A 25,515-nucleotide genomic window follows, 5' to 3' on the forward strand; every position below is an offset into this window, starting at 1 on the left:
CTGTATATAGCCTCCACATTGACTCTGTACCGGTACCCCCTGTATATAGCCTCCACATTGACTCTGTACCGGTACCCCTGTATATAGCCTCCACATTGACTCTGTACCGGTACCCCCTGTATATAGCCTCCACATTGACTCTGTACCGGTACCCCCTGTATATAGCCTCCACATTGACTCTGTACCGGTACCCCCTGTATATAGCCTCCACATTGACTCTGTACCGGTACCCCCTGTATATAGCCTCCACATTGACTCTGTACCGGTACCCCCTGTATATAGCCTCCACATTGACTCTGTACCAGTAACCTCTGTATATAGCCTCCACATTGTCTCTGTACCGGTACCCTCTGTATATAGCCTCCACATTGACCCTGTATATAGCCTCCACATTGACCCTGTACATAGCCTCCACATTGACTCTGTACTGATACCCCCTGTATATAGCCTCCACATTGACTCTGTACCGCTACCCCTGTATTATATAGCCTCGCCATAGCCTCACTATATACAGGGGTGGCAGGTTAGCCTAGTGGTTAGAGCGTTGGACTAGTAACCAGAAGGTTGCAAGTTCAAACCCCTGAGCTGACAAGGTACGAATCTGTCATTCTGCCCCTGAACAGGCAGTTAACCCACTGTTCCCAGGCCGTCATTGAAAATAAGAATTTGTTCTTAACTGACTTGCCTGGTTAAATAAGTAATTGCTCTTAAATTATTTATTTCTTGTTCTTTTTTTTTAAAGGTTTTTCTTTTTTTCTTAAAAAAACTGTATTGTTGGTTAAGGCTTGTAAGTAAGCTGTTGTATTCTCACTGTTGTATTCTACCTGTTGTATTCTCACTGTTGTATTCTACCTGTTGTATTCTCACTGTTGTATTCTCACTGTTGTATTTTCACTGCTACACCTGTTGTATTCAGCATTTCACTGCTACACCTGTTGTATTCAGCATTTCACTGCTACACCTGTTGTATTCAGCATTTCACTGCTACACCTGTTGTATTCAGCATTTCACTGCTCCATCTGTTGTATTCAGCACATGTGACAAATACAATTTGATTTGATTGTGATGTTCTCTCTTGTTCAATGTGAATGTTGTTTTACCTCAGCAGAACACCTGCTATGGGCTTGATGTATGAGCTCTGTAATGACAGACGGACAATGGATTCCTTGGTTGCACACAACCTGCAGCCTCACACACCATGCAGCCTCACACACCCTGCAGCCTCACACACCATGCAGCCTCACACACCCTGCAACCTCACACACCCTGCAACCTCACACACCCTGCAACCTCACACACCCTGCAGCCTCACACACCATGCAGCCTCACACACCCTGCAACCTCACACACCCTGCAACCTCACACACCCTGCAACCTCACACACCCTGCAGCCTCACACACCATGCAGCCTCACACACCCTGCCACCTCACACACCCTGCAACCTCACACACCCTGCAACCTCACACACCCTGCAGCCTCACACACCCTGCAGCCTCACACACAATGCAGCCTCACACACAATGCAGCCTCACTCACCCTGCAACCTCACACACCCTGCAGCCTCACACACCCTGCAACCTCACACACCCTGCAACCTCACACACCCTGCAACCTCACACACCATGCAGCCTCACACACACTGCAACCTCACACACCCTGCAGCCTCACACACACTGCAGCCTCACACACCCTGCAGCCTCACACACCATGTAGCCTCACACACCCTGCAACCTCACACACCCTGCAACCTCACACACCCTGCAACCTCACACACCCTGCAGCCTCACACACCATGCAGCCTCACACACCATGTAGCCTCACTCACCCTGCAACCTCACACACCCTGCAACCTCACACACCCTGCAACCTCACACACCCTGCAGCCTCACACACCATGCAGCCTCACACACAATGCAGCCTCACTCACCCTGCAACCTCACACACCCTGCAACCTCACACACCCTGCAACCTCACACACCATGCAGCCTCACACACACTGCAACCTCACACACCTTGCAGCCTCACACACACTGCAACCTCACACACCTTGCAGCCTCACACACCCTGCAGCCTCACACACCCTGCAGCCTCACACACCATGCAGCCTCACACAGCCTGCAGCCTCACACACCCTGCAGCCTCACACACCATGCAGCCTCACACACCATCCCGCCTCACACAGCCTGCAGCCTCACACACCCTGCAGCCTCACAACAGAGCCTTGGTAACAAACTGCTTATGATCTTCATGCAGTATAAAATGCATTTATGTCTGATTTTCATTCTGAGCGGTGCTCCTACCGTTGCCGTCAATCTGAGCAGTGCTCCTACCGTTGCCGTCGATCTGAGCGGTGCTCCTACCGTTGCCGTCAATCTGAGCGGTGCTCCTACCGTTGCCGTCGATCTGAGCAGTGCCCCTACCCTTTGGCATCAATATAATTTATGTCACTATGCACGGAGACCCATCGAAATGACATGTTGCTCTTGAATGTGTCATTGAAATCAATAATTAATTATATTGAGTATCTCTTAATAGCTCTTCGTTGTCACTCTGTAGTCTATTGTCATATGTGTTCTGTAGGCCCATAGGTTCTCTGCTGAAGTCTGCCTGTTCTGTAGGCCTATAGGTTCTCTAATGAAGTCTGCCAAATAGCATATTGGGTCCAATGCAAACAATCTTTATCCATCTCTAAAGCAAGTTAACCCTTAGGCTTTGATTCCATGAAAATGATTTCACAAAAAGTCACATCCATGACCAGAAATTAACCATTTGGTGTCCATGAAATGCACCACATTCAGATTATATGCAGTTAATTTCAACAATTCTAGAAGATACAAAAAACGTGAACTGTGTAAATTGTGATTTTTTTTTTGTTTGTTGTATTTTTGGAGTAGCTTGAAGTGGTAGTGTGAATAGTGAAGGGGTGGTCGGGACTGAGGGCGGGCGATACTACTCATCACCAAACGGTGGAGAACAGACAGACTGGTTGGTTGGGGACCGAGAGAGACGCCGCCTGACTTTCTCCAGCTGCTCCAAGGTTTGTAAAACAACTCATATAACGCACCCATTTCTCCGATCAATGAGGAACAAGTGTTTACCATAGCTGGGAACACGTTTGTTTTGACTTTCCACTCGCCTGGTACTGAAACCAGCTAGGCGACTGGTGGTGCGAACTGGAGTCGACAATGGAGAGAGGGTTGAGCACGCGCTGGTTTCAAGGCGTGTTGAGTTGTTACCTTCAGCAACATGGTGTTAGAAAAAAATGTAAAGAGTGATCATGTTTGTTGCTTATTTTACCGCCATATCTGGCAGTAGGTGGGGGGGAAACGTGTGTCCTCCTCAAAGCTATTGAGCGGCGGGGGAGAAAAGAGAGATGCGCGTGTGGCGCTGATGTTTTTCGTCAATGGGCGGTTGTTGTGCATGCATTAGATAGTCTACTGAGACGCTCTATTCGATGAGCGATCGGGCTGAACATGTATTGATTGGGTTGTTCAAGTTAAACATGCATTTTATATAGGTATGTTGTATGCGTAGACCCATGTGTTTTTGTTGAGGGTGTAGGTTACCCGTCTGTTGAAATGGACCAGATCTCATGTTATGGACACCTTAAATATTTGATGTTATGCTGAATGGATTAGCCTAAATATTCATGCTATATGCACTCACACTATGTGGGTGGGTGGGTGAGTGTGAGAGTGTCTGAGAGAGAGAGAATACATAAGTATACAGGCTTCAGAAAAGTGCGTGTACAGTAGCCTATCAGAGCTTGGAGGCAGCCAACCCTACAGTTCATTCATGTAACCCTCATTCATGTTACGTGCGAGAACATTTTGGATAAAGATTTCATGAAATTCAGTGATCTCATCCACAACCTTTCAATCACTTTTAAGACAGTATATGTTGTAACAATTGTATAGCTGTAATACTAGCCTACAGCCTCCAGCAGATGCCGAGGGTAAAATGCCATCCAGGCTTGTCTGTCACCTAGTTGGAAGGAGATTAATCATCTTGTCAAAAGTGGGCTGTAGATGACAGATGTGGAGATGGTTTGACGATTCCTGCGTGCGTTCTATTCTGTTAGCAGTGCGAGAGAGAGAGAGAGAGAGAGAGAGAGAGAGAGAGAGAGAGAGAGAGAGAGAGAGAGAGAGAGAGAGAGAGAGAGAGAGAGAGAGAGAGAGAGAGAGAGAGAGAGAGAGAGAGAGAGAGAGAGAGAGAGAGAGAGAGAGAGAGAGAGAGAGAGAGAGAGAGAGAGAGAGAGAGAGAGAGAGAGAGAGAGAGAGAGAGAGACTGAGACTGAGACTGAGACTGAGACTGAGACTGAGACTGAGACTGAGAGAGAGAGACTGAGACTGAGAGAGAGAGACTGAGAGAGAGACTGAACCATAAAAACTCATGCTACAATTACCTGGACAAATGATCCCTTTAGGAGCCCGTGATGAGGATGTTGTTTCCCAAATGGCACCCTATTCCCTATATAGTGCACTACTTTTGACCAGAGGAGCTGATTGTAGTTGAATAGATCTTCTAGAGCTGAAGTGGTACCAGATAATGGATATAGTTTCTAATCTGTAGCTGAAATGGTATGCTGGTGGTACCAAAAACTGCATGGATATAGTTTCTAATCTGTAGCTGAAATGGTACCAGATAATGAATAGAACTTCTAATCTGTAGCTGAAATAGCACCAGATAATGGATAGAGTTTGTAACTTTTTAGCTGAAATAGCACCAGATAATGGATAGAGTTTGTAATCTATAGCTGAAATAGTACCAGATAATGCATAGAGCTTCTAATCTATAGCTGAAATGGTATGCTGGTGGTCCCTAAGAACTGCATGGATAAAGCTTGTAATCTACACACACAGCACAGTAACATTGTCACGTTCTGACCTTTATTTCCTTTGTTTTGTCATTATTTAGTATGGTCAGGGCGTGAGTTGGGGTGGGCAGTTTGTTTGTTTTTCTATGATTTGAGTATTTCTATGTTTCGGCCTAGTATGGTTCTCAATCAGAGGCAGGTGTCATTAGTTGTGTCTGATTGAGAATCATACTTAGGTAGCCTGGGTTTCACTGTGTGTTGGTGGCTGATTGTTCCTGTCTCTGCACCAGATAGGGCTGTTTTGATTTTTCACGTTTCTTGTTTTTGTTGGTTTGACCATGTGAAGTGCTTTATTAAACATGAATCAAAATAACCACGCTGCGCTTTGGTCCTCCTCTCCTTCAAGTCAAGAAAACCGTTACAAACATACACTGTAGTGACATCATATTAATTCGCAGACAAACTGAGATAGTCAAATTATGATAATGGCTTAGTGTTGGCATACCCTCAAAATGGTCAATTATTTTTTTCCACAAGTAGTTAGCAGCACGCCATTAATATTTTCCCGTGTAGTGTTTACGGTAGCCTAACAGTACAGATCAACACTGTTGTTGTTACGCTAGGTGTTGAAGAGGAGAACACTACATCATTTTGACAGAGGCTATATAGACCCCACCGTGTAGAGGGGGGGAGTTCCCAGGACCTCCAAGTGAGACTCAAACCATCACCACTACTCTGCTTTGGCTATATAGACCCCACCTCTCAGCAGGGGGGCAATGAGACAAGACACCAGGGGGGCAATGAGACAAGACACCAGGGGGGCAATGAGACAAGACACCAGGGGGGTTGTTCAGTGAGCTGAAATGTTCACATTCTTCACAACACTGCAGATATTACCTCTCAAGAGAATTATCTTCAGTTGTAGTCACAGCGGTGTATATTCAACCCCAAACCGATAGCACAATGGCCCTCAAGGAACTACACAGGACTTTGTGCAAACTGGAAAGCACGTATCCTGAGGCGCGTTTATATTTAGCTGGGGATTTTAACAAAAGCAAATTTGAGGAAAATGCTGCTGAAGTTCTATCAACACATTGCCTGTAGAACTCGCGCTTCAAAAACTCTCGACCATTGTTACTCCCCCTTCCGGGATGGCTACAAGGCCCTCCCCCGCCCTCCTTTCGGCAAATCAGATCACCACTCTTTTCTGCTCCTCCCTTCCTATAGGCAGAAACTCAAACAGGAAGTACCCGTGCTAAGGTCTATTCAACGCAGGTCTGAACAATCGGAATCCATGCTTCAAGATTGTTTTGATGATGCAGACTGGGATATGTTCCGTGTTGCCTCTGAGAATAACATTGACTTGTATATGGACACAGTGACTGAGTTCATCAGGAAGTATACAGAGGATGTTGTTCCCACTGTGACTATTAAAATCTACCCAAACCAAAAATATTGGATAGATGGCAGCATTCGCACAAAACTGAAAGCATGACCTACCACATTTAACCATGGCAAAGTGACTGGGAATATGGTCAAATGCAAACAGTGTAGTTATTCCCTCTGTAAGGCAATCAATTGATTTAGTGTTCCATTATTAAAGTGACCAGTGATTCCATGTCTATGTATATAGGGCAGCAGCCTCTAAGGTGCAGGTTTGAGTTATCGGGTGGTAGCTAGTGATGGCTATTTAACAGTCTGATGGCCTTGAGATAGAAGCTGTTTTTTAGTTTCTCGGTCCCAGCTTTGATGCACTTGTACTGACCTAGCCTTCTGGATGATAGCAGGGTGAACAGGCTGTGGCTCAGGTGGTTGAGGTCTGGGAGGGCAGGTAGTTTGCCCCCGGTGATGCATTGTGCAGACCGCACCACCCTCTGGAGAGCCTTGCGGTTCAGGGCGGTGCAGTTGCCGTACCAGGCTGTTATCCAGCCCGACAGGATGCTCTCGATTGTGCATCTGTAAAAGTTTGAGGGCGCGACTAGAGATGCTGTCTGGGCCAGCAGCCTTGCGAGGGTTAAGATGTTTAAATGTTTTACTCACGACGGCCGCGGAGAAGGAGAGCGGGAGGGCACAGTCCTTGTTAGCGGGCCGCAACGGTGGCACTGTATTATCCTCAAACCGGGCAAAGATGGTGTTTAGTTTGTCTGGAAGTGTGACGTCAGTGTCCGTGACGTGGCTGGTTTTCTTTTTGTAGTCCGTTATTTCCTGTACATCCTGCCACATACGTCTTGTGTCTGAGCTGTTGAATTGCAACTCCACTTTGTCCCTGTATCGGCATTTTGCTTGTTTGATTGGCTTGCGGAGGGAATAACTACACTGTTTATATTCAGACATATCACCAGACCTCTTTCCATGGTTAAAACCGGTGTGTAGCGCTTTTAGTTTTGCGCGAATGCCTCCATCCATCCACGGTTTCTGTTTTGGGTAGGTTTTAATTGTCACCGTGGATACAACATCTCCAATGCACTTCTTTATAAACTCACTCAGAGTCAGAGTACTTGAGAAGGACTTGAGTTCCTGTATGTTGTTATGATTACAGCATGAGTCCTTAATCATGAAGCATACCCTTCTCCTTCCCAGAGCGATGCACTAATCACATGAATAATGTTTACATACTGCGTTACTCATCTCATATGTATACACTGTATTCCAACATTGCTCTTTCTAATATTTATATATTTCTTAATTCCATTCTTTTACTTTTAGATGACTGTGTATTGTTATGAACTGTTTAGATATTACTGCACTGTTGGAGCTAGGAACATAAGCATTTCACTACACCCCCAATAACATCTGTATGTGACCAATAAAATTGTATTTGATAGAATTGTAATGATTAGAGCAGCTGATATGATGATTCCGCAATTCTACAGGGCAAAAAAAAATCTGTCTTATCTGTCTGTTCTGCGAAATGCATTTCTATCTGATTATTTTGTCATGTTGCTCCCTACTGAACAGACCCCAGGAACCTGGTTCTGAGGTCACTGATAGGCCAATAACAGACCCCAGGAACCTGGTTCTGAGGTCACCGATAGGCCACTAACAGACCCCAGGAACCTGGTTCTGAGGTCACTGATAGGCCACTAACAGACCCCAGGAACCTGGTTCTGAGGTCACCGATAGGCCACTAACAGACCCCAGGAACCTGGTTCTGAGGTCACCGATAGGCCACTAACAGACCCCAGGAACCTGGTTCTGAGGTCACCGATCGACCAATAACAGACCCCAGGAACCTGGTTCTGAGGTCACCGATCGACCAATAACAGACCCCAGGAACCTGGTTCTGAGGTCACCGATAGGCCACTAACAGACCCCAGGGACCTGGTTCTGAGATCACCGATAGGCCACTAACAGACCCCAGGAACCTGGTTCTGAGGTCACTGATAGGCCACTAACAGACCCCAGGGACCTGGTTCTGAGATCACCGATAGGCCACTAACAGACCCCAGGAACCTGGTTCTGAGGTCACCGATAGGCCACTAACAGACCCCAGGGACCTGGTTCTGAGGTCACCGATAGGCCACTAACAGACCCCAGGAACCTGGTTCTGAGGTCACCGATAGGCCACTAACAGAGCCCAGGAACCTGGTTCTGAGATCACTGATAGGCCACTTACCGGCCAGCAGCACTTGGCTTTCTCTCTTTTATTTCACTAGAGGAGAAAACCCATTGTGGGCTCATTGAACCACTCCAGACAAACAGATTAGCGCCACAGTACAATACCAGACAGATGACTGAGAGATGTTGTTGAGACTGGGACAGTACAATACCAGACAGATGACTGAGAGATGTTGTTGAGACTGGGACAGTACAATACCAGACAGATGACTGAGAGATGTTGTTGAGACTGGGACAGTACAATACCAGACAGATGACTGAGAGATGTTGTTGAGACTGGGACAGTACAATACCAGACAGATGACTGAGAGATGTTGTTGAGACTGGGACAGTACAATACCAGACAGATGACTGAGAGATGTTGTTGAGACTGGGATAGTATAATACCAGACAGATGACAGAGATGTTGTTGAGACTGGGACAGTACAATACCAGACAGATGACAGATGTTTTTTATTGAGACCTATCTAAAAAATATGTTCTGCTCTTATGTAGAGTAATGCTCTGCTCTGGTCCACAATCATTGTAGAAGCACTGACAGGTCTCGCTATGATAGTCTCACTACCTTGGGCCTCGCTATGATACACCCAAACAAGGGCACTGCGTTCATCCACCTCTGGCCTGCTCGCCTCCCTACCACTGAGGAAGTACAGTTCCCGCTCAGCCCAGTCAAAACTGTTCGCTGCTCTGGCCCCCCAATGGTGGAACAAACTCCCTCACGACGACAGGACAGCGGAGTCAATCACCACCTTCCGGAGACACCTGAAACCCCACCTCTTTAAGGAATACCTAGGATAGGATAAAGTAATCCTTCTCACCCCCCCTTAAATGATTTAGATGCACTATTGTAAAGTGGCTGTTCCACTGGATGTCATAAGGTGAATTCACCAATTTGTAAGTCGCTCTGGATAAGAGCGTCTGCCAAATGACTTAAATGTAAATGTAAATGTATGATAGGTCTCACTGCCATGGGCCTCGCTATGATAGTCTCACTACCATGGGCCTCGCTATGATAGTCTCACTACCATGGGCCTCGCTATGATGGGCCTCACTACCAGGGGCCTCGCTATGATAGTCTCACTACCATGGGCCTCGCTTTGATGGGCCTCGCTATGATAGTCTCACTACCATGGGTCTCGCTTTGATGGACCTCGCTATGATGGCTTCACTGCCATGGGCCTCGCTACGAAGGGCCTCGCTATGATGGGCCTCACTACCATGGGCCTCGCTACGAAGGGCCTCGCTATGATGGGTCTCACTACCATGGGCCTCGCTACGAAGGGCCTCGCTATGATGGGTCTCACTGCCATGGGCCTCGCTATGATGGGCCTCGCTATGATGGGTCTCACTACCATGGGTCTCACTACCATGGGCCTCGCTATGATAGGCCTCGCTACCATGGGCCTCACTACCATGAGCCTCACTACGATAGGCCTCGCTACCATGGGCCTCACTACCATGAGTCTCACTACGATGGGCCTCGCTACCATGGGCCTCACTACCATGGGCGTCGCTATGATATGTCTCACTACCATGGGCCTCACTTCCATGGGCCTCGCTATGATAGGCCTCGCTACCATGGGACTCACTACCATGAGCCTCACTACGATAGGCCTCGCTACCATGGGCCTCACTACCATAAGTCTCACTACGATGGGCCTCGCTATAATAGGTCTCACCACCATGGGCCTCACTATGATAGGTCTCACTACCATGAGCCTCGCTATGATGGGCCTCGATATGATGGGTCTCGCTTTGATAGGCCTCACTACGATGGGCCTCACTACCATGGGCCTCACTACGATGTGCCTCGCTATGATAGGTCTCACTACCATGAGCCTCGCTATGATGGGCCTCGATATGATGGGCCTCGCTTTGATAGGCCTCACTACGATAGGCCTCACTACCATGGGCCTCACTACGATGGGAGTCCCTATGATAGGTCTCACTACCATGGGCCTCACTACCATGGGAGTCCCTATGATAGGTCTCACTACCATGGGCCTCACTACCATGGGAGTCCCTATGATAGGACTCACTACCATGGGCCTCACTACCATGGGAGTCCCTATGATAGGTCTCACTACCATGGGCCTCACTACGATGGGCCTCGCTATGATGGGTCTCACCACCATGGGCCTCACTACCATGGGCTTCGCTATGATAGGTCTCACTACCATGGGCCTCACTACCATGGGCGTCGCTACGATAGGTCTCACCACCATGGGCCTCACTATGATAGGCCTCACTACCATGGACCTCACCACCATGAGACTCCCTATGACAGGCCTCGCTACCATGGGCCTCGCTATAACGGGCCTCGCTACCATGGACCTCGCTATGATAGGTCTCACTACCATGAGCCTCGCTATGATGGGCCTCGCTTAGTAAGCATCTCTGTGTTCATGCCTCCTCCTTCCACCCCTCTCCTCCTCCTCTCTGACCTGGTCCTCCTCCTCTCCTCGTCCTCCTCCTCCTCCTGTCTGACCTGGCCCTCCTCCTCATCCTCTACCTCCTCCTCTCTGACCTGGTCCTCCTCCTCCTGTCTGACCTGGTCCTCCTCCTCATCCTCTACCTCCTCCTCTCTGACCTGGTCCTCCTCCTTCTCTCTGACCTGGTCCTCCTCCTCTCTGACCTGGTCCTCCTCCTCCTGTCTGACCTGGTCCTCCTCCTCATCCTCTACCTCCTCCTCTCTGACCTGGTCCTCCTCCTCCTGTCTGACCTGGTCCTCTACCTTCTCTCTGACCTGGTCCTCCTCCTTCTCTCTGACCTGGTCCTCCTCCTCCTGTCTGACCTGGTCCTCTACCTTCTCTCTGACCTGGTCCTCCTCCTTCTCTCTGACCTGGTCCTCCTCCTCCTCTCTGACCTGGTCCTCCTCCTCCTGTCTGACCTGGTCCTCCTCCTCATCCTCTACCTCCTCCTCTCTGACCTGGTCCTCCTCCTCCTGTCTGACCTGGTCCTCCTCCTCCTCTCTGACCTGGTCCTCCTCCTCCTGTCTGACCTGGTCCTCCTCCTCATCCTCTACCTCCTCCTCTCTGACCTGGTCCTCCTCCTTCTCTCTGACCTGATCCTCCTCCTCCTCCTCCTCCCCTCTGACCTGGTTCTCCTCTTCCTCCTCTCTAACCTGGTCCTCCTCTTCCTCCTCTCTGACCTGGTCCTCCTCCTCCTGTCTGACCTGGTCCTCCTCCTCATCCTCTACCTCCTCCTCTCTGACCTGGTCCTCCTCCTTCTCTCTGACCTGATCCTCCTCCTCCTCCTCCTCCCCTCTGACCTGGTTGTCCTCTTCCTCCTCTCTAACCTGGTCCTCCTCTTCCTCCTCTCTGACCTGGTCCTCCTCCTCCTCCTCTCTGACCTGGTCCTCCTCCTCCTCCTCCTCCTCATCCTCTCTGACCTGGTCCTCCTCCTCCTCCTCCTCTTCCTTCCTTCTACTCTATGACAACAACCATCTACACCTGCATAGAGTTCTACTCTGTAACAACAACCATCTACACCTGCATAGAGTTCTACTCTGTAACAACAACCATCTACACCTGCACAACCATCTACACCCGCATAGAGTTCCACTCTATGACAACAACCATCTACACCCGCATAGAGTTCTACTCTATGACAACAACCATCTACACCCGCATAGAGTTCTAATCTATAACAACAACCATCTACACCCGCATAGAGTTTTACTCTATAACAACAAGTAAGCAGAATATAAAAAACACTCTATTCTAATGTAGGTGGCTGTTGGCACTATCTCCGTTATAATACGTTCTTGTTAACTGGAGATACCTGTCCCAGATGAAGAGTAGCAGTGGCTAATGCAGGGAGAGCACTCAGCTCAGTGCTGATGCCCTATAGAATATGTTGCATCCCAAAGTACACCCTATTCCCTACATAGTGCACTACTTTTAACCAGAGCCCTAAAAGTAGGGCACTATATAAGGAACATGGTTCCATTTGTAGCAGGAAATCTACTCTGTTCTAATAGAGCTCAGTGAGGAGATACTGTAGCAGGAAATATACTCTGTTCCAATAGAGCTCAGTGAGGAGATACTGGAGCAGGAAATCTGCTCTGTTCCAATAGAGCTCAGTGAGGAGATACTGGAGCAGGAAATATACTCTGTTCCAATAGAGCTCAGTGAGGAGATACTGGAACAGGAAATATACTCTGTTCCAATAGAGCTCAGTGAGGAGATACTGGAGCAGGAAATATACTCTGTTCCAATAGAGCTCAGTGAGGAGATACTGTAGCAGGAAATCTACTCTGTTCTAATAGAGCTCAGTGATGATGTATTGACGTAGACATAGACTCCACAACATCTTTATGCTCTACACACACACACACACACACACACACACACACACACACACACACACACACACACACACCCCCTACCGCCTCAACCATACCTAGCCACTGTCCATATCCTTTGCTAACATCTTCCGGTAAAACTGTTTTGTCTTTCTCTCTCCTTTGTCTCCACAGGTTGGATCAAGAGGTCAACCCAGACTGCGGAAGCAACAGAGACCTGGTAAAGGAGGGACGGCTACATGCACAGTTGTGTTTGTCTGTAGAAGACCAGAGTATCAGAAGGAACCATGAATTTTGTGATGAAGCAAGCCTTAGGTGGTAAGTGCTGTATACGCTGCTATATGAACGTGTCAATATTATGGACATCTGTTCACCATGCGTGGGATCTGATGTTTGTCCTCAGTGGAGCACGTACCTCTTGACATCTTGAAAATACAAAACTGAATTTGGAAGAATTGCTCAACTGTAAACAAGTCAAACAAGTTGCCTGGTAAACTTATTGTAGACAACATACTGTAATGTAAAGCTATGATCAGTATCAAGGAATTAAATGCTCACAATTTATGACCTGTTTCTGGTTCTAGGTCTCAGAGAGAAGCAATATTCAGCTCAACCTATAGACTCAGATACAGCTCCATCATTTATATCTATAGTCAACTCAACCTATAGACTCAGATAGAGCTCCATCATTTATATCTATAGTCAACTCAACCTATAGACTCAGATAGAGCTCCATCATTTATATCTATAGTCAACTCAACCTATAGACTCAGATAGAGCTCCATCATTTATATCTATAGTCAACTCAACCTATAGACTCAGATACAGCTCCATCATTTATATCTATAGTCAACTCAACCTATAGACTCAGATAGAGCTCCATCATTTATATCTATAGTCAACTCAACCTATAGACTCAGATAGAGCTCCATCATTTATATCTATAGTCAACTCAACCTATAGACTCAGATAGAGCTCCATCATTTATATCTATAGTCAACTCAACCTATAGACTCAGATAGAGCTCCATCATTTATATCTATAGTCAACTCAACCTATAGACTCAGATAGAGCTCCATCATTTATATCTATAGTCAACTCAACCTATAGACTCAGATAGAGCTCCATCATTTATATCTATAGTCAACTCAACCTATAGACTCAGATAGAGCTCCATCATTTATATCTATAGTCAACTCAACCTATAGACTCAGATAGAGCTCCATCATTTATATCTATAGTCAACTCAACCTATAGACTCAGATAGAGCTCCATCATTTATATCTATAGTCAACTCAACCTATAGACTCAGATAGAGCTCCATCATTTATATCTATAGTCAACTCAACCTATAGACTCAGATAGAGCTCCATCATTTATATCTATAGTCAACTCAACCTATAGACTCAGATAGAGCTCCATCATTTATATCTATAGTCAACTCAACCTATAGACTCAGATAGAGCTCCATCATTTATATCTATAGTCAACTCAACCTATAGACTCAGATAGAGCTCCATCATTTATATCTATAGTCAACTCAACCTATAGACTCAGATAGAGCTCCATCATTTATATCTATAGTCAACTCAACCTATAGACTCAGATAGAGCTCCATCATTTATATCTATAGTCAACTCAACCTTTAGACTCAGATAGAGCTCCATCATTTATATCTATAGTCAACTCAACCTTTAGACTCAGATAGAGCTCCATCATTTATATCTATAGTCAACTCAACCTATAGACTCAGATAGAGCTCCATCATTTATATCTATAGTCAACTCAACCTATAGACTCAGATAGAGCTCCATCATTTATATCTATAGTCAACTCAACCTATAGACTCAGATAGAGCTCCATCATTTATATCTATAGTCAACTCAACCTATAGACTCAGATAGAGCTCCATCATTTATATCTATAGTCAACTCAACCTATAGACTCAGATAGAGCTCCATCATTTATATCTATAGTCAACTCAACCTATAGACTCAGATAGAGCTCCATCATTTATATCTATAGTCAACTCAACCTATAGACTCAGATAGAGCTCCATCATTTATATCTATAGTCAACTCAACCTATAGACTCAGATAGAGCTCCATCATTTATATCTATAGTCAACTCAACCTATAGACAGATAGAGCTCCATCATTTATATCTATAGTCAACTCAACCTATAGACTCAGATAGAGCTCCATCATTTATATCTATAGTCAACTCAACCTATAGACTCAGATAGAGCTCCATCATTTATATCTATAGTCAACTCAACCTATAGACTCAGATAGAGCTCCATCATTTATATCTATAGTCAACTCAACCTTTAGACTCAGATAGAGCTCCATCATTTATATCTATAGTCAACTCAACCTATAGACTCAGATAGAGCTCCATCATTTATATCTATAGTCAACTCAACCTCAGATACAGTTCCATCATTTATATCTATTACTTTTTTATTTAACCTTTATTTAACGAGGCAAGTCAGTTAAGAACAAATTATTACTTACAATGACAACCTACTGGGGAACAGTGGGTTAACTGCCTTGTTCAGGGGAACAGTGGGTTAACTGCCTTGTTCAGGGGAACAGTGGGTTAACTGCCTGTTCAGTGGCAGAACGACAGATTTTTACCTTGTCAGCTCGGGGATTCGATCCAGCAAACTTTCGCTTACTAGTCCAACACTCTAAACATTAGGCTACCTGCTGTGTAGATTTACTTGTCACTGCGGGTGAACTCTGTCTAGAGGTCAATGCATTCTTAAATCAACTTCCTGATTTGGGTCAACCAGTTGAATAACTATAGGTAATACAACTACATTTAGACCTCCCTTGCCAATCCAATCCTCCTTTCCGCTGATGGGCTTGGTGCAAATTGCCTTCCTGGAAAGAGGCTGTGGTCATGGGATGACCTTTCATGTGTTTGGTCTGGCCTTGGTGCAGATTGTAATTTCATTGGGCCTGGGAGGCTGGGGATGGGGTATTGATGGGGGCCTGAGACTGGAGCTGGGGGAAAGCTCGGGGGGGGGGGGGGCTGAGGCTGTGAGATGGAGGGCTGAGTTAGGATGGGGCTCTGGGGGGCTGGGGGTACAGTTAAATATATATGTATATATATATCTCAATCATAGAGTACAGTTATAGAATACATCATATAATACAGTTATATCTACCATAGAATACAGTTATATCTACCATAGAATGCAGTTATATCTATCATAGAATACAGTTATATATATATCATAGAATACAGTTATACCTACCATAAAATACAGTTAAATATACAGCACATAGAATACAGTTATACCTAACATAGAATACAGTTAAATATACAGCGCATAGAATACAGTTATACCTAACATAGAATACAGTTAAATATATAGAGCATAGAATACAGTTATACCTAACATAGAATACAGTTAAATATATAGAGCATAGAATACAGTTATACCTAACATAGAATACAGCTAAATATATAGAGCATAGAATACAGTTATACCTACAATAGAATACAGTTATATAGATAGATAGATAGATATAACTGTATTGTATGATATATCAAAACTGTATATCTTAACTCACAGTCCAGTATGACATTACAATATAACTGGCTGAATACCAGGGAATGTCCTGACTGTCAACTTGCTTGGGACGGAGAACAGGGCATAAACCTAATAATAGTAATAGTAATATATTACCTGTCATAGTAATATAATACCTGTAATAGTAATATAATACCTGTAATAGTAATATAATACCTGTCATAGTAATATACTACCTGCCATAGTAATATAATACCTGTAATAGTAATATATTACCTGTAATAGTAATATAATACCTGTAATAGTAATATATTACCTGTAATAGTAATATAATACCTGTAATAGTAATATATTACCTGTCATAGTAATATACTACCTGCCATAGTAATATAATACCTGTAATAGTAATATATTACCTGTAATAGTAATATAATACCTGTAATAGTAATATATTACCTGTAATAGTAATATAATACCTGTAATAGTAATATAATACCTGTCATAGTAATATACTACCTGCCATAGTAATATAATACCTGTAATAGTAATATAATACCTGTAATAGTAATATATTACCTGTCATAGTAATATAATACCTGTCATAGTAATATAATACCTGTCATAGTAATATACTACCTGTCATAGTAATATAATACTTGTCATAGTAATATAATACCTGTAATAGTAATATAATACCTGTAATAGTAATATATTACCTGTAATAGTAATATAATACCTGTCATGGTAATATACTACCTGTCATAGTAATATAATACCTGTAATAGTAATATAATACCTGTCATAGTAATATAAGACCTGTCATAGTAATATAATACCTGTCATAGTAATATATTACCTGTCATAGTAATATAATACCTGTCATAGTAATATAATACCTGTCATAGTAATATAATACCTGTCATAGTCAGGCATGTTACTTCTCCTGGAGCATAGAAAACCCCCAGATAGCTAGTGTACAAAGCCGCTCTGTACATGCATGATCATCTGTAGCCTACAGCAGAAATGGCACCCTATCTCCTGCGTAGTGCACTTCTAGTGACCAGGGCTCATAAGTCTCTGGTCAAAAGAAGTGTACTATGTAGGAATTAGGGTGCCATTTGGGAAACAGACTAGCTACAGTACATCTTCATGAGCTCTTCTTGATGCTGGTCATCATTTTAAAAGTTAATCCCAAAGTGTCCAACATTTAGGTTTACTTTTGACATACGAGGGCATGATTTACCAATGAGGGTCATCCATTATTCAAATGAGCTCCATTCTCCAATCTTCCCCCCGTCTCTAACACATTTTTCAGCAGCAACAGCCTTTTGACTAGCAGCCTGTGGAAGCCAATGAGCCATGCCCCCTGTTTCTCTGTCCCTCTCTCTCTCGCTCTCTCTGTCTCTCTGTCTCTCCCTTCTCTGTCTCTCTCTGTCCCTCTGTCTCCCTCCGTCTCCCTCTCCCTCTCCCTCTGTCTCTCCCTCTGTCTCTCTCTCTCTCTCTCTCTCTCTCTCTCTCTCTCTCTCTCTCTCTCTCTCTCTCTCTCTCCCTATCCCCTTTCTCTCTCTCTCTCTCCCTCCCTTTCCCTTCTCTCTCCCTGTCTCTCTCTCTCCCTCTCCCTCTCCCTTCTCTCTCTCTCTCTCGCTCTCTGTCTCTCTCTGTCTCTCTCCCTTCTCTCTCCCCCTCTCTCTCTGTCTCCCTTCCCTACTCCCCCTCTTTCTCCCTTCTCTCTTTCTCTCTCTCTGTCTCTGTCTCTCTCTCTGTCTCTCTGTCTCTCTCTCTCCCTTCTCTCTCCCCCTTCTCTCTCTCTCTCTCTCTCTCTCTCTCTCTCTCTCTCTCTCTCTCCCTTCCCTACTCCCCTTCTCTCTCTTGCTCTCTGTCTCTCTGTCTCTCTCTCTCCCTTCCCTACTCCCCTTCTCTCTCTCTCTCTCTGTCTCTCTGTCTCTCTCTCTCTCCCTCCCCTACTGTCTCTCTCCCTTCTCTCTCCCTTCTCTCTCCCTCTTCTCTCTCTCTCTCTCCCTTCCCTACTCTCTCTCTCTCTCTCTGTCTCTCTCTCCCTTCTCTCTCCCCCTTCTCTCTCTCTCTCTCTCTCCCTTCCCTACTCTCTCTCTGTCTCTCTGTCTCTCTGTCTCTCTCTCTCTCCCTTCTCTCTCCCTTCTCTCTCCCCCTTCTCTCTCTCTCTCTCTCCCTTCCCTACTCTCTCTCTGTCTCTCTGTCTCTGTCTCTCTCTCTCCCTTCCCTACTCTCTCTCTCTGTCTCTCTGTCTCTCTCTCCCTTCCCTACTCCCCTTCTCTCTCTCTCTGTCTCTCTCTCTCCCTTCCCTACTCCCCTTCTCTCTCTCTCTCTGTCTCTCTCTCTCTCTCTCTCCCTTCCCTACTCTCTCTCTGTCTCTCTGTCTCTCTCCCTTCTCTCTCCCCCTCTCTCTCTCTCTCCCTTCCCTACTCTCTCTCTGTCGCTCTCTCTCTCTCCCTTCTCTCTCCCTTCTCTCTCCCCCTTCTCTCTCTCTCCCTCTCTCTCTCTCTCTCTCTCTCTCTCTCTCTCCCTTCTCTCTCCCCCTTCTCTCTCTCCCTTCTCTCTCCCCCTTCTCTCTCTCTCTGTCTCTCTCTCCCTTCTCTCTCCCCCTTCTCTCTCTCTGTCTCTCTCTCTCTCTCTCTCTCTCCCTTCCCTACTCTCTCTCTCTCTCTCTCTCTCTCTGTCTCTCTCTCCCTTCTCTCTCCCTTCCCTACTCTCTCTCTCTCTCTCTCTTTCTCTCTCTCTCTCTCTGTCTCTCTGTCTCTCTCTCCCTTCTCTCTCCCTTCCCTACTCTCTCTCTCTCTCTCTCTCTCTCTCTCTCTCTCTCTCCCTTCCCTACTCTCTCTCTGTCTCTCTCCCTTCTCTCTCTATCTGTTTTCACGCTAGGCTATATAAAACACGCTGTTTGCCATGCAGTCAAAGGGTTAGTTATGGTGATTCATAAGACTGTTGAAGGATGATTTGTCCCAGTCTGTGTCCTTCCCATTCCTCTGAATATATCAAACGAGAGCTTTGTTAGAATATATAATTGAGGTATTAAAAAAATAATTACCATCAAGTCAAAGAATGTATGACGAGAGACCACTTTAGCACTTAGCTCCAAATTGCATTCTTTGTGTGGAAGGACAAATGGTGACCCAACTACTAACGGTATGGTGTAGGGCAAGCTGGACACAAGGGACGGGGAGGATATGTGCAAAAGGACAATGACAGTGATATCCAATGGAGAGAGGCTGTCTCTGTAACCGGTGTGAAATGGCTAGCTAATTAGCGGTGTGTGCTAATAGCGTTTCAATCGTTGACGTCACTCCCTCTTGAGACCTTGAAGAAGTTGTTTGCCTTACTTTGCGAAGTTTGGAACACTCTTTATTATTGGTCTATTAAGGCATTTACCAGCAGGTGACATCACCAGGCAGGCCAAAACTCCATCCCACCAAAACAGGCTGACATTTCAGGTGGTTTTTTTGTTTTTGTTTTACACAGCTCTTACACTAACAGTGTATTATCATAATTTTCACAATTTCACAGTATTATTCCAACCGTACAGTGTGGAAATATATATAACATAGGAAAATCACATTTTTGACTGCACTGGGCCTTTAAGAATGATGAACAACATCTTTGTTTATACTGTATAAAATGTACATTGCACATTCATAGCCACAGTTAAAAAAAATGTATTTAATTAACCTTTATTTAACTAGGCAAGTCAGTTAATTAAGAACAAATTCTTATTTACAATGACGGCCTAGGAACAGTTGTCACGATCGATATGAGAGATGGACCAAGGCGCAGCATGATTAAAGTTGCACATCTTTCAATAAGGCGAAACTTCCAAACAAAACAATAAACAAACAAACAACGAACCGTGACATCAGTGGTGCAACATGCAAATACACAAAACACAATATCCCACAAAGCAGGTGGGAGAAAGGGCTTCCTAAATATGATCCCTTAATTAGAGGCAACAATTACCAGCTGCCTCTAATTGGGAACCATGCCAACCAGCAACATAGAAATAGAATGACTAGAACACCCCCCTAGTCACGCTCTGAGGGCTCTCTATGGTCAGGGCGTAACAACAGTATGTTAAACTGCCCTGTTCAGGGGCAGAAGGACAGATTTTTACCTTGTCAGCTCAGGGATTCGATCCACCAAATTCATGGAAATCTCCCTACGACCACCCTCTCTTTTTACTTCAAAGACATACATGGACCTTAACTGAATTAGCATGAGGCCTAATTGAATAATATCTCATTCTTGAAGCTTGAAAGTACCCTTTAGCATTCTAAGGAGGGAATTCAACACTCTACACTCTAACCACTAGGCTACCCTGCCGCCTCTACACTCTAACCACTAGGCTACCCTGCCGCCTCTACACTTTAACCACTAGGCTACCCTGCCGCCTCTACACTCTAACCACTAGGCTACCCTGCCGCCTCTACACTCTAACCACTAGGCTACCCTGCCGCCTCTACACTCTAACCACCAGGCTACCCTGCCGTCCCAGATGATCATATACAGGGCATTTGGAAAGTATTCAAGACCCCGCCCCCTTTTTCTACATTTTGTTACGTTATTTATAAAATGTATTCCATTTTTTTTTCCTCGTCGATCTACACACAGTTTTTACACATTTCTGCAAATGTTTTAAAAATTAAAAAATACAAATACCTTTTTTACATACGTGTTTAGACCCTTTGCTATGAGACTCGAAATTGAGCTCAGGTGCATCCTGTTTCTATTGAAAAAACCTTTGAGATGTTTCTACAACTTGATTGGAGTCCAACCTGTGGTAAATTCAAGTGATTGGACATGATTGTCTACAGTATTTTAATTGAATGACTTCTGGCTCTGTGTGTGTGTGTGACTGTTTCCTCAAGGGGCCACTAAAGACATGGGGAAAATGTTAGGAGGAGAGGAGGTGAAGGATCCAGAGGTCGTGAAGAAGAAGAAGGAGGAAGAGGAGGAGAGACAGGAGGCACTGAGACAACAGGAAGAGGAGAGGAAGGATAAGCACCGGAAAATGGAGGCAGAAAGAGAAGTGGTACGACAGTCCATCAGGGACAAGGTGAGCACTGCAGCAGTCCACAAACTAGTCTGAAACTATTTTACATTCAATGTAGCCCCCACCCCACCCCACCACACCCCCCTTTTTAAAAAACGTTTACATTTCTCTAGCCCCAACTTTTTAATTTTTATACTGCAACTAAAAACGGGTTTTGTTGTTCTTTTAATCCTAGATTGGCCCCTTTAATGTAAATTAGAAATAATGTACAGGGCCTTGAGAATGTATTCATACTCAGTGACTTATTCAACATTTTGTTGTGTTACAGCCTGAATTATAAAATGGATTAAATATATTTTGTGTCTAATTCATCTACACACAATACTCCATAAGAACAAAGTGAAAACATGTTTTTAGACATTTTTGCTAATTTATTGAAAATGAAATACAGAAATGTCTCATTTACATAAGTATTCACACCCCTGAGTCAATACATGTTAGAATCACCTTTGGCAGCGATGATAGTGGTGAGACTGTCTGGGTAAGTCTCTAAGAGCTTTCAACACCTGCACTGTACAATACTTGCCCATTATTATTTTCAAAATTCTTCAAGCTCTGTCAAATTGGTTGTTAATCATTGCTAGACAACAGGTTATACCTTATAGTGAAATGCTGAATACAACAGGTTAGACCTTACAGTGAAATGCTGAATACAACAGGTTAGACCTTACAGTGAAATGCTGAATACAACAGGTGTAGTAGACCTTACAGTGAAATGCTGAATACAACAGGTGTAGTAGACCTTGCAGTGAAATGCTGAATACAACAGGTTAGACCTTACAGTGAAATGCTGAATACAACAGGTTAGACCTTACAGTGAAATGCTGAATACAACAGGTGTAGTAGACCTTGCAGTGAAATGCTGAATATAACAAGTGTAGTAGACCTTACAGTGAAATGCTGAATACAACAGGTTAGAACTTACAGTGAAATGCTGAATACAACAGGTTAGACCTTACAGTGAAATGCTGAATACAACAGGTGTAGTAGACCTTGCAGTGAAATGCTGAATATAACAAGTGTAGTAGACCTTACAGTGAAATGCTGAATACAACAGGTTAGACCTTACAGTGAAATGCTGAATACAACAGGTGTAGTAGACCTTGCAGTGAAATGCTGAATACAACAGGTGTAGTAGACCTTACAGTGAAATGCTGAATACAACAGGTGTAGTAGACCTTGCAGTGAAATGCTGAATACAACAGGTGTAGTAGACCTTGCAGTGAAATGCTGAATACAACAGGTGTAGTAGACCTTACAGTGAAATGCTGAATACAACAGGTTAGACCTCACAGTGAAATGCTGAATACAACAGGTGTAGTAGACCTTACAGTGAAATGCTGAATACAACAGGTGTAGACCTCACAGTGAAATGCTGAATACAACAGGTTAGACCTTACAGTGAAATGCTGAATACAACAGGTTAGACCTCACAGTGAAATGCTGAATACAACAGGTTAGACCTTACAGTGAAATGCTGAATACAACAGGTGTAATAGACCTTACAGTGAAATGCTGAATACAACAGGTGTAGTAGACCTTACAGTGAAATGCTGAATACAACAGGTTAGACCTCACAGTGAAATGCTGAATACAACAGGTTAGACCTTACAGTGAAATGCTCACTTACAAGCCCTTATCCAACAATGCAGTTTTAAAAAGAAAAAAAGAGAAGTAAAAAAAGTAAGAGATAAGAATAACAAGTAATTAAAGAGCAGCAGAAAATAACAATAGTAAGACTATATACAGGGGGCACCGGTACAGAGTCAATGTGGAGGCTATATACAGGGGGTACCAGTACAGAGTCAATGTGGAGACTATATACAGGGGGCACCGGTACAGAGTCAATGTGGAGGCTATATACAGGGGGCACCGGTACAGAGTCAATGTGGAGACTATATACAGGGGGCACCGGTACAGAGTCAATGTGGAGGCTATATACAGGGGGCACCGGTACAGAGTCAATGTGGAGGCTATATACAGGGGGTACCAGTACAGAGTCAATGTGGAGACTATATACAGGGGGTACCGGTACAGAGTCAATGTGGAGGCTATATACAGGGGGCACCGGTACAGAGTCAATGTGGAGGCTATATACAGGGGGCACCGGTACAGAGTCAATGTGGAGACTATATACAGGGGGCACCGGTACAGAGTCAATGTGGAGACTATATACAGGGGGCACCGGTACAGAGTCAATGTGGAGACTATATACAGGGGGCACCGGTACAGAGTCAATGTGCTGGGGGCACCGGTTAGTCAAGGTAATTGAGGTAATATGTACATGTAGGTTGAATTATTAAAGTGACTATGCATAGATAATTAACAGAGAGTAGCAGCAGCGTAAGGGGGGGGGGTGCAAATAGTCTGGGTAGCCATTTTATTAGCTGTTCTGAAGTCTAATGGCTCGGGAGTAGAAGCTGTTTAGAATCCTCTTGGACCTAGACTTGGCGCTCCAGTACCGCTTGTCATGCGGTAGTAGGGAGAACAGTTCATGACTAATGGTGGCTGGATTCTTTGACCATTTTTAGGGCCTTCTTCTGACACCGCCTGGCATAGAGGTCCTAGATGGCAGGAAGCTTGGCCCCAGTGATGTACTGGGCCGTACGCACTACCCTCTGTAGTGCCTTGCTTTCGGAGTCCGAGCAGTTGCCATACCAGGCAGTGATGCAACCAGTCAGGATGCTCTCGGTGGTGCAGCTGTATAACTTCTCATCTTTTTAAGTGGGAGAACTTGCACAATTGGTGGCTGACTAAATACTTTTTTCCCCCCACTGTATATACTGCATAGTGTTAACTCTCCACCCTTCATCCGCGCAGTATGGACTGAAGAAGAAGGAGGAGAAGGAGGCGGAGGAGAAGGCAGCCATGGAGCAGGCCTGTGAGGGGTCTCTGACGCGTGCCAAGAAGGCCATCCCAGCCGGGTGCGGAGACGAGGAAGACGAGGATGAGGAGAGCATTCTGGACACCGTCCTCAAGTTCCTCCCTGGACCTCTGCAGGACATGTTCAAGAAGTAATGAACACATCAACAATAACAACAACACATGGTTCGGTCCAGCCAGGGGAGGGGGGAGGGAGATCTGGGACTGGGGGAGGGAGATCTGGGACTGGGGGAGGGGAGATCTGGGACTGGGGGAGGGGAGATCTGGGACTGGGGGAGGGGAGGCAAGGGGAGATCTGGGGGAGGGGAGATCTGGGACTGGGGGAGGGGAGATCTGGGACTGGGGGAGGGGAGGGAGATCTGGGACTGGGGGAGGGGGGAAGATCTGGGAATGGGGGAGGGGAGGGAAGATCTGGGACTGGGGGAGGGGAGATCTGGGACTGGGGGAGGGGAGGGGAGATCTGGGACTGGGGGAGGGGAGGGGAGATCTGGGACTGGGGGAGGGGAGGGGAGATCTGGGACTGGGGGAGGGGGAAGATCTGGGAATGGGGGAGGGGAGGGAAGATCTGGGACTGGGGGAGGGGAGATCTGGGACTGGGGGAGGAGGAGGGAAGATCTAGGACTGGGGGAGGGGAGGGGAGATCTGGGACTGGGGGAGGGGAGGGGAGATCTGGGACTGGGGGAGGGGAGATCTGGGACTGGGGGAGGGGGGTAGGAGAGGTGGAAGGGTTCTTGCCAAACTGTGTGAGGTGGCTATTCACTGCCTTTACAGAAATATTTGTTGTTTTCTAGACTCGACACAATGTGGTTATATACCGCCCCACAGCTTTTGGTCGGTCTCTCAACCACCGACTAAGTGTATATATAAAAAATAATGATCCACTTATCTAACATTCCAACATTGGTAGATCGATCCACCGCACCAGGTAGATGCCTTTGGATTGGTTGGCCATTGGTATGAACTGGGGTAAGGAGTTTCTGTCCAGCCATGCATTAGAGAGCAGGGTTCAATCCACCGTACTAATGGACACTTCAATGGGCAATTCCTACTCATGTGGTTGAAAAGCACTGACAACACGTATCTGAAGATGGAGCGCTTTTTTTAAAATTCACTGGCTTTTTCTATTTTTATAGTAAGTAAGCTACTGTAACTGTATGGGAAGGGGATATTCTATTCTAGGTCTTTTTGCGATCAGCAGTTTAGTTAGTTTAGACTGTGTCTTCGTAGGACCTTCTCCAACAGGGGAACTGTTAATGAGGGTCTCGTT

The 25,515-nt window shown here is 45.3% G+C and overlaps 2 protein-coding genes across 2 annotated transcripts; one reads left to right on the forward strand and one right to left on the reverse strand.

Annotated features, from left to right (window-relative positions):
- The first annotated feature begins 2,961 nt into the window (after window positions 1-2,961).
- Window positions 2,962-24,419, forward strand: LOC135527139 (complexin-2-like). Its single transcript, XM_064955785.1, has 4 exons — window positions 2,962-3,038; window positions 12,916-13,059; window positions 21,181-21,368; window positions 24,186-24,419. Exons 2-4 carry the CDS (start codon window positions 13,029-13,031, stop codon window positions 24,381-24,383), a joined length of 417 nt encoding a protein of 138 aa, XP_064811857.1. The 5' UTR covers window positions 2,962-3,038; window positions 12,916-13,028; the 3' UTR covers window positions 24,384-24,419.
- LOC135527285 (histidine-rich protein PFHRP-II-like) lies at window positions 9,546-11,111 on the reverse strand. Its single transcript, XM_064955875.1, has 2 exons — window positions 11,095-11,111; window positions 9,546-10,803 (listed from the first exon to the last, which is right to left on the reverse strand). Exons 1-2 carry the CDS (start codon window positions 11,109-11,111, stop codon window positions 9,546-9,548), a joined length of 1,275 nt encoding a protein of 424 aa, XP_064811947.1.
- Window positions 24,420-25,515: the final 1,096 nt, after the last annotated feature.

This window comes from Oncorhynchus masou, chromosome 32 (assembly GCF_036934945.1).
Source record: "Oncorhynchus masou masou isolate Uvic2021 chromosome 32, UVic_Omas_1.1, whole genome shotgun sequence".
Classification (NCBI taxonomy): Eukaryota; Metazoa; Chordata; class Actinopteri; order Salmoniformes; family Salmonidae; genus Oncorhynchus; species Oncorhynchus masou.